Source organism: Solea solea, chromosome 8 (genome assembly GCF_958295425.1).
Source record: "Solea solea chromosome 8, fSolSol10.1, whole genome shotgun sequence".
In the NCBI taxonomy this organism is placed as follows: domain Eukaryota; kingdom Metazoa; phylum Chordata; class Actinopteri; order Pleuronectiformes; family Soleidae; genus Solea; species Solea solea.
Window position 1 is genome coordinate 18,345,197 of NC_081141.1, and position 17,243 is coordinate 18,362,439.

Consider the following 17,243-nt stretch of genomic DNA (forward strand, 5'->3'; position numbering starts at 1 on the left):
CAATGTATTTACACTGGGGAGATTCTGTTTCACACACACACAAATTCTAAGATACCAGACAGCCAAGGAGAAGATTAACACCACATTTCCCCTTCACACACACACACACACACCCTGGTTTCCATGACTTCAGTGGACTTTGCATTGACTTACATTCATTTCCTGGAGACACTTGCTCTGACCTTCACCATAATTACTACTGACCCAATCCTAATCCTAACTCTGACCTCGGCCTAACTTTAAACATACCTTCACCTTAAAATGTAGTCATTTACGTTACGGGTACTTGATTTTTGTCGCCACAAGGAAGACAAGTCCCCATAATGTGACTTGTGAACAGATTTAGGTCCCCACAACATAAGGAATACCAGGAACGCACACACACACACACACTCAATTAAGCAGCGAGTTTGTCAGACTGTGTTTGCAAATGTGGTTTCATTTAATTGCAGGTCTGTCTGAGGCTCAATGAGACATAACAAAAATAACATGAGGAGACCCTCCATCTGTCTCTGCGAGTGCCACTTCTCTCCCAAAACAACTGCTCTTATCTTAGACCGTCTCACACACACGTGGACACACATTAATTCTGGTACATGCTGAGCATATAACCCATGAATTCATTAATTAATATTGAAGAATAAAAGTCCAAGAAAAACAACTTTACATTTATGGGATGGAAACTATGGTCTAAACCTTTTGTCAAATCTTCTTTTTCCTGAACATAGTTTTTTGAAAAATATTTTTTGCATGTCTATGAATGTGTTACTGTTTAGCATTCATGTAACGTCTAATGAACTACAGACAAACCAACAAAGCTGTTTCTGAGTTTTTGTCCCTCAGATTGTTTCCTTAACTGATTCCTTTCTTCTTCTTCTTCTTCTTCTTCTTCTTCTTTCTTTCTTTTTTTTCCTGCACCATCCAGATAAGTTTGGTGTAGCCAGGTACTTTTTTCAAGGTCAGTGCCGGGATGTTTGTCCCGAAGGCTTCTTCCACTCTACGAGGAGTCGGTGTGAGCCTTGTCCTGCAGAATGCATCATCTGCACAGCAGAGAACCAGTGCGTCCACTGCAGCCCAGGACACAAACCCAGAAATGGACAGTGTGTCCCACTGGAGTGCAGTGAAGGTGAGCGATGCACTATTTTCCACATAAGACTGTGATCCATGTTCATTTAATCATGTCACTGTTCGTTATTGTTTCTGAAATGTTAATGACTTTTGGTATTTGCACTCTTCATCGCTCCAGACTCTGCTTTTCTTTTTAATGTTCTGTTGGAAACAAGATTGCATTACAGCTTATTTTGCCAATATTGGAATATGCTGATGTTGTGTATCAGGCTGAGTCTAAAACAAATCTTATTCCACTCAATATGGTCTGCAATAGATTATGCAGATTTGTTCTTGGACGTCCTTTCATGTCACAGCGTTGTACCATGTATGAAAGACTGGCAAGAAGACAGCAGCATGCTCCACCTCACTGTGTTCATTAGGACCACACGTGAAGAAAAACTTTACTAAAAAAAGATTACTCTAGTTTAAAGTCGAAATTTTGAGAATTAAGTTGGAATATCATGTCGAGATTTAAAGATGACACGATGACTTTAATCTCGACATTCATCTCGACATGTCCATCAGAGAGAGTGACCGCTCCACAAAAGCTGCCAAAGTCAGTCTCAGACGCGGGCACTCTTTTCTTGACTGGAATTAATAAAATAGCAATAACATAAAGTCTGTTTTTTGATGGACAAGTTGAGACGAAATGACGAGATTAAAGTCCACATGTCGACTTAAAGGAATTCTTCACCTATTTGCATTTAGCTTTGTATTACTAGAATAGGGTTAGTGTATTTGAAAAATTGTGAGAAATATAGTCGAGAAATATCTTCATTCTTTTTTTTGTTACCCACCAGTGACACTTGGTCCGAGGGCTTAAAACTGCAACGCTAATTCTGCACTTTTTCGACCCACTCGTAGGGGGACGGGACCTCATTCTCAGAATGTAAACAGTGTCGGCCATCTTTGCTAACAGTTAAGCTGTAACAGGACCAAGTGTCACTGGTGGACACGTAACAAAAAAGAATGAAGATATTTCTCAACTCAGGGGAAACTGAGGTTGGGAAGCATAATTTTTCAAAAATACTAGCCCTATTCTAGTAATACAAAGCTAAATGCAAATCGGTAAAGTATTCCTTTAAATCTTGAGATGATATTCCAAATTGTTTTCTCAAATTTTCGAATTTAATCGCATCATGGCAAAAAAGAAAAATCTCCATGCGTGGCCCTAATACTCTTCTATTCTAATTAATATGAATTAATATAATATTCTATACCAATCAAGAAAGGTATCTTTGTTCCTTCAAGTCTCAAAAGGAATGGATAAGCAGGTCTTTATGTTTAACAGTGTAGTTTGTAACTTTTAAATGTAAACATGTCCGTTACATTCAAACCGTTGACAAATGAGTTCAGCTTCTCGTGACATACAGGAACTGTGCCTCACACAAGCAACTGGTTTGTTTCTTGTCAAGACCGAGGAAAGTGAGACTCCTTTGGAGTTTAGGAGAGAGTTTGGAGTATGACTGAGAACACAAATAAGCAACCACAGAAAGTTTCAGAAGAGAATTCTGCTGCTCAAAAAAACCCCCCAGTCATTCAGTCATTCTTCTTCAACAACAAAAATCACCAAAAGTTAAGTTATGTCTGTGTTATATTCATAATTTATGAAGTAAGACACTTCCTTATGTTTGCATGTTGTCTTTCTCTCTCGTTGTTATAACGTGTTTAGCATTATGTTGTGTTGCATTTAAATTGTATAAATGTTGTTCGGGACAAGCGTGAACATGAGGTGGCACCTCTCAAATAAAAATAAAAAATGCTGTATTTAACAAACCCGTTAACTCTACAGCGCTAATGTGAGGTCTTAAAAACACAACGTGTTGTCCGATTCCAAATGTAGGGAGTACTGTTGAGTTAAAGAAGTGTTTGAGGAGGATTTTATGATGGCTGTTATACTGTTGCTCAGCATCAGCATAACACAGCCGACCTGGATTTGGCGAACCTCGGGGAGCATGCATGTAGCACACTGACCTCATTTTAAAACATGTATTCCAATCCAAGCCTTAGCTGAGCAGTAAAGAAAAACAAAAAAAAAACTCTAAAACAGACTAATCAAAGAATGTGAAGCAGTTGTTTGGACTGTTTTCACTGAACTGTCTTAGTTTCATGTGTGAAAAATGTGTAGGTCACTGGAGAAAATGTTAAACTTCTGAAGATAAATTTCATAAATTGTCCGTGAGCTGATAATTCAGATAATTCAGATAATTCAGAATAATTTTCTGAAGTGCTTTTAACATTCATGTCTCTAGTAATGAAGGAATCTGTGGGCTATCAGCAAATAGAGACACAAATCACACAAAGAAAATGAATGAGATCAAAATGGTAACAGCAGCCAGAGCAGAGGAATGGGGGGTGGGGGCTGTAATGGAACAGTTTTGAGTGATATGTTTGTTGAGATATTTGAGATAAGAAAGAGGAGGAGGAGGTGAATGTGAGCAGGAGGTAAAGGGTAATGATGAGCTTGTGTGTGTGTGTGCGCAAGGATATAAATCGTATGAGAGGAAATTCTTATCATATGTGGTGGACAGGTTTCAACAGGCCTCACAGGCGACATGAACTACAGGAGCAGGAAAAACTGACGCATGTGTCTCTTGTCCTTGTTTGACCAGTTATTGATGTCTTACCTCTTCAGCTTAAATAAGTATTATTTAAGCTGTTATATATTTAGTGACACTTTTTAAATTGCAATATAGTAAGTACATGATAACAGCGGAGTAATACTATGGTATTCTATAAATTAAGTAATCAGCACTAACAGTGGAGCATGAGTGTGGGAATATGTAATGGTAATTATCAATTTTTATTCACAAATATTTTCATTTTGAACCAATACAGTGATGTAGTCATTTTCATAACAAAGCTATTAGTTGGAAATAACATAATGTTACTATTATATTATCTTATTATTATTGCACTATCACGTCATCATTATTATTATTACCACTGTACCAACCATATTATTTCCTCTCAAGTATAACACTATTACCATACTATTGCAGTGGTTAATGTGCTCTAATATAAAGCGATCACTATTAGAGACTGGCGCCGGACCCACAGTTGGTTCATGGGAGATTTATTATTTGAGTCGACAAATATATTTGGTGAATTTTTACAGCCTTTTACTTAAGATGTTATGAAATAACTTAATAGAATAAACTTGTTTATCATGCATGTCTTGAGAATGGCTGCTTTACTTATTCAGAATAATACAAGATGTTACAGAAATGGTAGTAAGACTAGTCATAAATGTAACCGTTTGCTCTAAATCATGATCATATTGAAAACACTGATGTGAAGAGTTGCCAATTTGAAATGTGTGGCTTTATTATGTCATTCTATCGTCCTCTTCATCAGGTGAAGTGGCAGAGGATGAGGATTGTCTCCACTGTGACGAGGGCTGCAAGCAATGTGAACGCAGTGAGTGGACATCTTTGTCTCACTTTTCTTTTCCTTTTCTCTTGCTGCCTCTTGCACCTTCCTCATCGATCAGACTGCAGGAATAAAACTGTTTGCCATTGACTACAATAGCTGCAGCATTTCAGTCCTCATGTGTTGAATTTGTCGCCAAAACATTTCGTTTTTTGACAGTGTACCTACCATGAAGCCTTCTATTGCTGCAGATGCACTAACATATCATCATTAATTAACTTAAATGTGCCTCAGCAACTGAGTTAAAAAGTAAGAGGGTGATGCAGTTAATGAACATGATGTTTACTCATTCATTTATTCACAGACCTTCTGCTAGACCTCCATTTAAACGCATTTTCTCAGTTGTCACACACATTTGAAGCTGCCACTCACTCACTCACCATCCACAGCGTTATCCTCCACATGAGGGTTGTGGGGGTCGCTGGTGCCAATCCCTGCAGACATAAGGATAAAAGTCCATCACAGGGACACATAGAGACATTCCCTACACTCAATTTAGAGTGTCCAATTAACCTAATCCCCAAATCTGCATGTTTTTGGACTGTGGGAGGACAAATATGCCATACTGGAAAATCTGATGTTTGTTTTTCACAGTGATGTTGATTCTCACTTACTGAAATGTGACAGGAGAAAGATTGATTTTCCAGTCCTTGCTTAATGCTGTAACTATTCATTTGATGTTGCCCTCCAAACATCTCAATAATGTAATGTTTGTTTTTCCTCTGTGAATGATTAGAACTTTAAGTATACCGCTTAACGTCCTCCCTGAATGTGATTCCTTGTGCTCTTCCACGTCATTCACCCTGTCAGTGCAAGTTGGGGAGACAATTTCCTTCTCCCAGCGATGATTATTGACATACCTTAGAAAGCTGTTATTGTGCTGAACTCGTCTGAGGTGCAGCGATGGGCCATTATTATCTCATGAAGCATTTAAGGTGGAATATCTTGCTACACTCCCTGATGCCCCCCCTCCCCACTCTGGGGAATCACAATTCTGCGAGCTGAACGAGTCAGACGGCAAATTAGAGTTGCGAGATGATTTGCCCCTTTGACGCGATGCTAGGGGCAAGAGTGCGGATGAAACAGGACTTGTGGTGTCTAAGCCTGCGATCTGATATGTGTGAGAGCATGCTCACACTATGTGTCATCCTGCTCGTCTCACACTGTGAAAGGTGGGCTAAGACATTTACAGTAATGTGAGAATGTTTTTGGAATGCAAAGGTTGTTTTGCCTCTTTTTTCACCGCGCTATCAGAAATACGATCATAGGTTAGGTTTAAGACAGCTGACGTTTTATTCAAAGAGCAGGTCATTGAAAAATCATCTTTGTGAAAACACTGAACTGGTCCCAAGTTTGTTTGTTTGGTTCTTTCTTTCTTTTGAACTCATCAGCAGTTTTGTATCCTTTAAACCTTTCTTTTTTACTAAACTCAGTCATCATTCAATATAAATATATTATATAAAAAGCCCTGCCAGCCCAAGCATTAATGCAACACTATAAATTGCTAGTATTAATTTGCATTTTTGTATTCAAGTGTGTGGTGATGCTTGAATTAAACAAGTAAACCAGAATAATGACTTTGCAAATGTGCACTGAATCAGTAACTCCAAAATAAAACAGAAAGACTTAACACTAAAGAAATCAAGATTTATTTGATATGTTAATATACTGTATATCAAACTTAGCCTTGGGCTGGCTCTGATAAAAAGGATTAGTGGTGTTTCAAATCAGTCTTGGCTGGTAAAGTTACCAGAAGTTGAAAATTACCTGGAATTAATATGGTTGTTGGTCACTTTTAAGTATGTCACATGCAAACCACTGTCAAATGCGTTCACACACTGCAGATTTCCACAAATGATGTTACATAATGTATGTTCACAAACACAGAGGCAAAATAATACACACACCAAACGTTATGGACTGCACCTTTTTTCATTACACAGCTCCACGGCCTCCTCCTCATACAGTTACAGGACTTTGCTGCTGGCTTCTCAGATCTCTCTTGATTCTTGTCTCTGTGAAGTGAACATCATCAGCGCTGTTCTTCTGCAGGGCTGAGGCTCCTTCTGCTCATGAAAGATCATCTCACCTTCTGATGCTCTTCTCTGTTCTGGATAAAAGCTTTCACATGAATGTGTTTTTTGCTTCATTATGTCCACACGGTCGAATAATCGGTTATTTTGGGTGATTAAATCTCTCTGATAGGGCATTTTACAACCTGTAGACATCAGGGGACCCTGGTTCCAAATGGAACCGATAGTTACACTACCTCTGGCCGTCATGTGGAGAAGCAGATCACTGCTCTCCATGGAGGCTCCACAGCCCACTGGCTAGTATCACGCCTATGGGTTGATGTGTGTTTTTGCTTATTTAAAGGACATGTTTGCTTTATAGTGTACATCATTTTCCTCAATTGATCAATAACGAAAACAAATGTGTAGAGACTCCAACAAAAATGACGCAGACTGCTGCTGGATCCATGAAAGATCACTATTATTACCACGATTATTAAACATTGTTCAGTTCTGATGTTTTTTTTTCTTGTGAACTGAAGGTAGTCATCAGCGATCAATCAGGTATCATCAAATATTTCAAACTAACGTTATTCTCCTTCTCCATCCTTTAAGAATCCACTGACCGATCATGGTCCAATCATAGTCTACAGTATCATCCTCAAACACTTGACTTAATACTCTCTCCTGCTCAAGTGAGGATCGCAGATTAATATCCATCCTCACTCTTGTCAATTTAGATTCCATCACCTCTTTCTGGGACTAGGTGGTGAACGACATTAATTTGATTGCATGTGTGTGCATGCACATACGTATGTGCTATTTTAGTGTATAGCTTGTGAGTGCATGTAGAGTGTGAATGTGTGCTTGCGCATTCCACAAGTGCGCGCTTGTGTATGCCAATTTAAATTCAGCTGAAATCCCCACCCTGTACAGTTAATATTTATGCGGGCGCTATTTTCTCTCTCTTGACTTCAGACACAGCCTGGAGGCATGATTTCCGGCTCCTCGCTCCCTCTCCCTTGTTCTGTACCTCCGCTCCTCCCACCTTTCCTTTCTCCCAGTCTCACTCTGTATGAGTAATTGCTTTCACAGGTAGTGGCTTGTTGACTGCATTGAAGTGCAAACCAGTGCAGTGTTAAGTTGTGGGTGCTGGAAGAAGAAAGAGAGGAATGGGGTGTGGGGGTCGATGGAGGCTCTTCTGGAGAGAATGAAAGTCCCTGGGGAAAGTCTGCAGAAGGGCTTTTTTAAAGAAGTTATTTCCACCTCTTTTCTCCAACCCCTTATTTTTCTCCTTTACCTTCAACCACCCCCCCCCCCCCCCACACACACACACACACACACACACACTCCTTCTGCTTCCTGTCTGATCCTTCTTTCCCACCACACTCTGTCTGTCCTGTTTTGACATTGTTGGACAAAGGGATGATGACAGAGTGGCTCTTCCTCGGTTACCGATTTGATTGACAGCAGGAAATAATTAGTTTGAAAGACGAAAAATTCCCACACACATGCACACACACGTGTCCCCCTATAATTGTGAGGACATTCTTGGATATATTGCGTTCTCTAGCACAGAGGTCTTAAACTTGCGGCCTGTGGGCCATATGAGGCCCCCTGATCGATTTCATGCTTAATATCATGTCATAATGAAACTGTGGCACGGACTCTTTTGTAAAATACCATAATCTTAGTTATGGCAATACCATGATGTTATATCGTGGTATCATTTTAAGGTCATGTTGCCTTATTGAATAGTTGAGGTCATGTTGCCCTGCTCTAGCCGCTTACAGTGAACATACACCCGCCAGCATCAGTATGTGGACCGGCGAGTTCAGGGCATTTATTCTGAAAAAATATGAACTTATTCCAATAGATTCTGTTTCTACAACTGACAGGTAACCAGTTCAGCAGCACGTGACTTTGTTCAGGCTCCAGATTTTGTAAACTAAAACGACTCTTTGACTTTTCAGTTTGTTTGAAGGCTTCGGGGTTAAAGTTGTTTGCCCGTTCACTGATCAAACTCACTGATGAGGATGAGGATGATGATGAACTGAGAGTGTCCTTCACCTCCACTGTGAACTGAACACTGTGTACACAGTGTGTTGTCAGAGTGCCTCCTGCTGGTGAAACTGGGGTCAGAGAAATCACAGTGTTGCCTGTGAGAACATGGCCAAAGTCATATTATTTTTCATATTGTCACATGTGAATTAAATAGCTAACTAATACTTGCCTCGACAGATTGTGGTTATAATTCTAAAGGTGATAACAGGAGTAAAGTTGCACTATGTTCAACCAAGTTACAAGTAAGGCCAAGGCTGACCCAGTATAAGCTCCCTCTCTTCCTGTTTATCTTTCTTTGAAAATGCAAACATGATCTGTTCAGTAAGTCCAGAATTCACAACCTGCCTGATCTTGATGACATTGTTGTTGCTCCCTGTTAATGATTAAGCTTTATTTCTGCTCTTTACAACAGAGGATTCAGGGGAGCAGGGCCAGGAAACGGTTTGCCTCAAATGTGAAGATGGCTACTACCTGTAAGTCTCTAAGAGTTGCAATCCCCATTATAGTCACCAGTCATAACATTGATGTTGTGCCTGTCTATCTGCGTGTCTGTGTGTCTGTCAGGTTAGGCACAGACTGCCATCAGACCTGTCCAGACCGGACCTACAGTCTAATCAGCACCATGGTTTGTGCTCCATGTGAAGACAGAAAATGTGTCATCTGTGAACAGTCCCAGTGCTACTGGTGTGAAGATGGATTCTACACCTTTGGTATTATTTGACTTATTCAATATTTTGGGACAAAAGTGATGAAATCTTGGGGCCAGAAAATGTGACTGATTTGGGTTTTAAATGTAATCCTCGCAGACAGTACCATTTTCAATTAAAGTTTCTAAAAATGTGTGAACATCACTACAAATAAACAAGCACTCGAGTGTCAGAGATGACAAAACATTTCTTAATTTAAAATTATAGGGTGTTTCAGAGGGCATACTGGCAGAAATTGATTAAATATACTAAACATGCGTATTTGTATTCACATATAATCTTAGAATATAGTCTTAGAACAAGCATTTTTGCTTTCTAAAGGCCACCATCTTGAGCTGCCATGTTGCTACAACAGCCTGAACGCACCAAGGCTTACTACACAGACAAATAGGTCACTAATTCTTTCTCTAATGAACCTTTAAAAGTTTAATGGCACATGGTTGGTCAACTTAGGTTTGTTTGTGTGCCCAGGTGGAGAATGTGTGGATCACTGTGAGGAAGGATTTTACGTGGATGAGGAGAGCCGGGAATGTGAGTCGTGTCACCGCTCCTGTCGCACCTGTGGAGGCCCACAATATGACGACTGTGACTCCTGTGAGAAAGGATTTACACTGGACCACGGGGAGTGTGTGGAGGGGAAAACACTGGCCTGCAGCGGGGGACGCTTCAGGAACAGTAAGACAAATTTACCGCTGTCAACGTTACCCACCAGTTTATTTCTCTTTGCTCCATCTCTTCTCTCTCTCTTTTCCTTTTGTCATCAGTTAAGGAAGAATGTGAACAGTGCCATTCCACCTGTAGATCTTGCTCTGCTGCAGGGAAGGATGACTGCAGGAGTTGCCACTCAGGTAAACATGTTCAGTCCATGTGCGCATTATTAGACTAAGCTTTTTCAAGATGTTTAGTGGGATTATCTCAGATGTTTTAGGCAGATTTTCATTAAAGATGACTTGTTCTTGCAGAAATAAGCAGAAATGATCAACCTTTAATATAGAGTTGTAGGCTTTATGTACTTTTTCTTGTATCTGTGCGGTGATTCATCTCTCTCTGTCTTCAGGTACATTTTTAACTGCTCAACAGACGTGTGTGCCACATTGTCCATCTGGCACATTCGCCAACAAGGTGTCAAACCAGTGTCAGGACTGCTCAAAAGGTTGTGTCACGTGCCAGGACGCACAGCAATGCCTCCGCTGTCGGAGTGGCCTTTACCTGCAAAATGGATTGTGTGTGACGCAGTGTCAGAGGTTCACATCCAGCTCTATTTCTTTCCTTTTTTTACTTCCACACAAACTCTGTGAAACAGTAATGTACCTAACTGTCATCATCTCACTGTCTCTTTTACCAGAGGTTTTCATCAGGACGGGAACTGTCAGCCGTGTGCTCCTGAGTGTGCGTCCTGCCAAGAAAGTGCTGCACACTGTCTGAGCTGCGAAGAGCACTACTTCCTTTTGGACCATTCCTGCAAGTCACGCTGCCCAGGCGGCTATTTCACTACAGACAGAGAGTGTCGTAGCTGTCCAGCTCACTGCAGTGAATGCAATGAAGATGGCCTCTGTAAGAGTAAGTAATCTGGGTGGAGCAGTGTCAACGTTAGTTTGAGTATTCACACTTTGAACAGGTATGACGTACAGGGCTAATCAATAAAAAAAATGCAATTAGCAAATGGCAAAGGCTGCAATTAAATGATTCTATTCCCTGTGAGCCCTGCAAATTAAAAAATGGGATAGAGGAAACAATTCACATCATCACCTCACATTAAAAGTGGTTAATATTTCCATTGTGTCATGTTTTAATGCTCCATCGTATTTTACACACTTGGCAGAAAAAACATATACATCACAACTCAAATCAGAACCTGGTAGTGTGCATTTATGTATGAAAATCACTGTATCTTAATGAATTAAATAGTAGTAAAGAACCAGCAAACATGTCTCATCATCATCAAATCATTATTTCTATTTTACAATTTGTTTTTGTAAACATTTGATTCATCAACGATGTTAAAGACAAACCGGTTTTTACTGCTTCATGCTCTAGAAGTGAATACTGACAGACTGAAAAGCTAAAAGGATAAAAAGGATAAACTCCTGGTTTCAAGTCTTTAAAAGAACTCATTTAAGGTTGTAACAGTTGCATTAATCTCTCTCTCTCTCTTTCCCAGAGTGTGCCGAGTACTACTTCCTCCAAGAGGGCAAATGTGTGGATGATTGTCCTCAGGGCTACTTTGCCAGTGAGAAGCAGCAGGAGTGTGTGCGCTGCCACACTGAGTGTGCCACGTGCGACGGACCGGGTATTGACGACTGTCTCGTGTGTAGCAATGTGAAAGCTGTCCGTTACAATGGAGAATGTCTGGCCAAGTGTCTTGACCACACTTATTATGATGGGAGAACCAATGAATGCAGAGGTAAGGAAGCTTGATGATACTGTAGGATCAACATTTCCAAACACAAACAAAAAATATACTGACCACTACTAGATTTGTTGTTTTAGGCATTCTAGGATGATCATGTATTCTTTTTTTATTAGAATACAACAACGAAATGCAGGAAATGTGTATTGAAATAACTTTTTTTCCCCCCAGAAAAACAGCTTGTACATGTTTAAGTGTCATCATATCCTTTTAAAAACAGCAGGAAACTGTCTCTCTTAAAACTAATTGACTCTAATTAGTGTCATTGCTTACACCTGTGTTTGCCCTACTTTGATGGCTGCCGTAGAGACACGCTCGAGCATTAGATCCACATGTTGTACGAGCTTAAATCACTGACAGCTTGCTAATTTACAGGAGCATTTGTCAAACACATCATTTTATCTTTCAAAATACCAAAGACAGACATAAAATCATAATTTTGCATCAGCGAGGCAAACAACAAAGCTGTCTTAAAAGCTTTGCCCAGTACTGCGTATTGTTTGTGTCTCATGGCTTTTCTTTTTCTCAGATTGTGACAGGTCATGTTTGACCTGCTCAGGGCCTGACCCCTCATCCTGCCTGAGCTGTGACACCAACAGAAGAAAAGATGCTAGTGGACACTGTATGTGGGTCACTCAGTGTCCTCCACAATCGTACACGGACCAGAGTGGAAACTGCCAACAGTGTCACAAAGTCTGTAATCTCTGTTCTGGGCCGAGCAAAAACAACTGCCTCTACTGCAATAAGCCACACTTCCTGCTGAGTAAGAAACAAAGCAAAGTTACACAGTTTGTTGACTCTGTGTTGTCGTTGTTTTTTTTTGTTTTTTTTTTCACTCTCTCTCTTTCTGACTTTGTGTCATCGTCCATCAGACGGCACATGTGTGGAGCAGTGTCCTGTGGGTTACTACGCCGAGGACGAGGGTGAGCGTGTGTGCGAGCGCTGTCACTTCAGCTGTAAATCGTGTGCTGGTCGCCACAGTTTGCAGTGTGTCACCTGTAAAACCGGGTTCTTCAAGCAGGGAAGCAGCTGCGTGGAATCCTGCTCTGAAAGGTAAGAAGAATACACAAGATCCTGGATAATCCTGATCAACACATCAGTCTGAAAACACTTTTACTCTGTGTGCTGTGAGTGATTTAAAAAAATAAAATGTTACCTCTCCAGAATTAGCTCCCCGTTTGTCCCCATCTCCTCTCCTCTCCTCTTTCCAAAGATGACTACCAAATACATTTTTTATAGTGCAATAACATGGATGAGGAAGAGAAAATAAAGAAGACAGTAATGAATTACAGCAAGACATTCACTTTAGAATACTCAGACACCATTCACTGTCTTGATCAATGATTTAAGTAGGTAGTATTCAACCTTTGTAGAATAAAGGAAGTTACTGATTAAATTTAAGATTCAGATTTTTAGTCTGACTTTGACCATCTATACAATATTCTGTTCTGGCAGAAGCTCAGTAACGTTGACCATTTTGATCATTCGAAAAGATTTGGTATGATGCCCTCAAAACAATCAAAATAGACATCAATCATCATTTCTTCTTCATGTCTAATCCTAATTTATTTGTTTCCCATGGCACACAATTGGTACAAATCTTCATCCTCTCTCCTCTTCAGTCACTTCGGCGACACTGAAACCATGGTGTGTGAGCACTGTGACCCGTCGTGTAGCCATTGTTCGGGTCCTGGGAACAGAAACTGCCTGAGTTGTCGACGGGACTACGTATACGTAAGGCAGTGGGGCCAGTGTCTACAGAGCTGCCCCTCAAACTTCTACCTAGATAAGCGGTTCATGACCTGTCACAGGTGTCATTCAACCTGCAAGACCTGCAGAGGTAAAAACAAAAAGCCTTCATTGCTTATTTACGTCACGTGTTTTATTATTTGCATGTTTTTGTGTGATATCACATTATTCAGAGATCATCTCCTTTAATAAATAATAATTTGAGTTAATGTTGCCGTCCAGTTTGCAACCTTTTATGAGGGTTCATTGACAGAAATGGAATGTACTACTACTAATAAGTATGTTTGTATTAGTGTATAATTGCTTTAAAATAAAAGATAGATTTGATGTCACAGTCTTAGAATATGGAGGCCACCATGGTCCGCCTTTACGCTTCAACTGAAACCCAAATGAACAAACCAGTCACAGTGTGCTTTCCTCAATTTGAGAGGGAATGGTCATTCTTGTTCTCATGTCCATTTGAATAGCACATTTAAAATGATGACTGTGTTATATTTGTGCAGAGCTGTGAGGAACAAAGATGTTTTCTTCAGTCTGTGGAATATGATGTGTTTAGGTCAGGACAATGTAATATCAGTGAATGAGGAGAAGGAAATGGCAGCAAGAGTGGAGCAGTGAATAAGTGGAACTTAGGGTTGTGGTGAAGGCCAACGTAGCACCTAACGTATAGGAAAGGAAGGAGGGAGCGTTAAGTTTTTTTGTTGCACACTGCAGTCTCACCACTAGATGTCACTAATTCCTTTACACTTCATCTCTAACAAGTAGTAAAACAGGCGTAGTGGCCTTGTGTGTGTATATGTATGTATGTATGTTTATTTATATATATATATATATATATATATATATATATATATATATACATATATTACATATTATATGTACATATACTACAACCATATTACATATATATTTAGATATATATATATATATATATATATATATACACACACATATATATATATATATATATATATATATATATACACACACATATATACATATACACACACATGTATATATTTTGATTTAAAAATCCACTTTAAGTCTTGTGATCCCATACGACACCATCTACTATCATGTGATAACTTTTTCTCTGTGTTCCAGATAAAGGTGCTCTGGCCTGTCTGTCCTGTTATGATTCCTACGCCTTCAGGGGTGGCATCTGTATGTCTGAGTGTCTCATAGGCTTCTACGGCACTTCACAGGTGATTATTACCTTCTGTTATTCATTTACAAGTTAAAAAGACAAACAATGTACATATTAGGACCCAATTTACAGTTTGCCTGTAACAGCCTATGGTAAGTTGACTTAATTCCTCTGTTGCTCCAGCAGTCTGACTCCCAGAGCGATGAGCCAGAGTGTAGGCCGTGTGATTCCTCCTGCATGGACTGTCGAGGTCCCAGCATGTGGAACTGTACTGTCTGCCATGCGCTACAGATCCTGTCTGATGATGGCCGCTGCTTGAGTTGCTGTGGTGATCAGAACCGCCATGATGATAAACCGATACCCTGGGATTGCTGTGACTGTGAGGCATCACTAGGTACAACACACACACACACACACACACACACAGAGCATTATGTGTCATCCTGTCAGTGCATACTGCTTTTCCATATTTGAGAATACACTGAGTTCATACAGTAATTAGTCACAGTCCTTTGGGGCATCTTCCAATGAAGGAATTTCCAGTCTTTCTGAATGACGCTAAGAAATTTCCAGCTTACAGGATTTTCCCAAAATTTCTTGGTCTTTAATCAACACAGACATGGTGACATTTCATTACAACTGGAGTCTGGGAAGCACACAAACCCAGTATAGAGCTCACATGTGACCAATGTAACCTGATGTGCTCTATCTCATTCGTCTCAGATGAGTGTGTCATGGGTGTGAACTTTGTCCTGGAGAAAGCTGAGCCTGAAAGCAGCGCCATCAGACTCTTTGTCACTGTTTGCGTGCTACTTGTCATCCTTGGTGGTGGCGGGCTCTTCCTCTTCCTCAACGCACGGTCAAAATCCCTCACCTTGTCAGCCAAAGCCAAAGCTGGGGGCTACAAGAAACTGGACACAAACGGCAGCGTCCCCGCACAGTTTGCCACCTCCTCACTGGGGGAGTACAGTGACCGAATCTTGGACTGTAAGGAGGATGATGAGGAAGAAGAAGACGATATTGTTCACATGGGAAAAGATGGGACCGTGTATCGGAAGTTCAAGTATGGACTCTTGGATGAAGATGACATTGAGCTTGAGTATGACGACGAGAGCTACTCGTATACATGAAAATCAAGCACAAAAGCAAGAAATAAAAAAGGATAAAGGATAAAGAAGGGGAGTGTTCAATATCACCGACATGAAAACGAGAAATGTGTTTATTTTTTGGCAAGTTCGTCAGACAGACGGGTAGTCATTGAATACATGATTTTTATTTAATACTCTTTTTTGTATATAAAGCTGGATGCCTTCAGATCTTGTTAGCACAATTGAAGTTTCCTTCTCTTAAAGAAGAGTTTCTTTCCCTCCATTATCGCCATGTGCTTTTTCACTTGGTTTCGACACTCCAATACGTAACATGCATTGGTGATTTGGGGCTGAATAAATAAAAATGGATTAATCAGGTGGAATTGAGGTGGACCAAATCATTTTTTTTCAGTGACATTGTTGAGACAGATGACAGATACGAGGAGTTAAACCAGTTAGTTACCTATCAATAACTAGATATTTATGATACATTCAAGACTCAACAAAGGGTCTTGTCTGACAACTGATCAGTTTACAGTAAATCATATGAAGTATTCCTGTTACACTAACCTCTAGCTAAAATCACAAAGGCCCCAAATGTCATATTTGACCATTTTGGCAACAGATCGCTTCACATTCCTAAAAATGGAAAGAAAAAAAAGATGCAAGGCTCAGAACATGGGCTGTATTTGACATTTTCTTATCATTTTTGCTTGTTTACTTATTGTGTTGTCAGGGATACTTCATCCTGGGGACCAGAGTAAATTAAATGTGTATAAAAACAAATACATACAAGTCAAGGCTGGTCACAAAACCTGTTGCAGAAATGTATCAAAGAGTTAAATAATCCAACACATTCAGTTGGCCGATTCAGTCAATGTTGCTTTTACTTTAGCGTCTTTGGTTTACAGTTATTAATTAATTAGTTGGACCGTAAGAAGACACATTAGTGTCGAACAAATAATGATTACTCTGTACCTGGTTGAAGTGAAATGTGCCGTGAATTATTCTTTCAAAAATAAAGGTGGATTTTGATCTGTGTGAAATATTGATGAGCAGTTTAATAATTAACAAAGAATTGCAAGAGTGACTGGTGCTCCCTTGGTCCTGGTGTGTGATTAGATTACATAAGAACCCTAACCCAGCTGAGGGAGTGTGCAAGCATCAGTGCAATAGAGTGGGTAGGAAACAGATTTGCACTGTGCTGTTTGTCCTGCATAAAAGTTCAACTGACTGTTGTATTTAAAAGTAAAACTTTCCCACTGAATCTGCAGCGGAACAGGTTCCATCCTCGTCTCATAGACTAAACAGACAGAACAACAACTTGAGGACATTTTGTCACAGTCCCTCTTTTACAAATACGGACTATAGACATCACTGTGGCAGTTTTCCCTTATCCCTTATCTCAGCGTCAAACATGTAGAACTAAACCCTTACACCTCAGGGTTTGTTTGTGCAGGGACATTTACAGACTCATTCATGAACCAGTGTTTGATCACTTTAGTGGTTCCGGACATTGTAAAA

At 40.0% G+C, this 17,243-nt stretch overlaps 1 protein-coding gene across 2 annotated transcripts in view; it reads left to right on the plus strand.

The window, feature by feature from the left end:
• pcsk5b (proprotein convertase subtilisin/kexin type 5b) overlaps positions 1-16,102 on the plus strand; it is a 77,253-nt gene extending 61,151 nt beyond the window's left edge. Inside the window, exons 23-37 of one of the 2 annotated variants that reach the window (XM_058635781.1) lie at positions 926-1,126; positions 4,468-4,530; positions 9,031-9,091; positions 9,183-9,328; positions 9,797-10,000; positions 10,090-10,173; positions 10,383-10,569; positions 10,671-10,885; positions 11,487-11,729; positions 12,265-12,498; positions 12,608-12,788; positions 13,358-13,575; positions 14,589-14,689; positions 14,815-15,025; positions 15,355-16,102. In XM_058635781.1, the coding sequence (XP_058491764.1) occupies positions 926-1,126; positions 4,468-4,530; positions 9,031-9,091; positions 9,183-9,328; positions 9,797-10,000; positions 10,090-10,173; positions 10,383-10,569; positions 10,671-10,885; positions 11,487-11,729; positions 12,265-12,498; positions 12,608-12,788; positions 13,358-13,575; positions 14,589-14,689; positions 14,815-15,025; positions 15,355-15,761 (2,756 nt within the window). In that variant the 3' untranslated portion in view covers positions 15,762-16,102. The remainder of the gene's footprint in view (positions 1-925; positions 1,127-4,467; positions 4,531-9,030; positions 9,092-9,182; positions 9,329-9,796; positions 10,001-10,089; positions 10,174-10,382; positions 10,570-10,670; positions 10,886-11,486; positions 11,730-12,264; positions 12,499-12,607; positions 12,789-13,357; positions 13,576-14,588; positions 14,690-14,814; positions 15,026-15,354) is intronic. The other variant, XM_058635782.1, reaches the window with a different exon arrangement.
• The last annotated feature ends 1,141 nt before the right edge of the window (positions 16,103-17,243 follow it).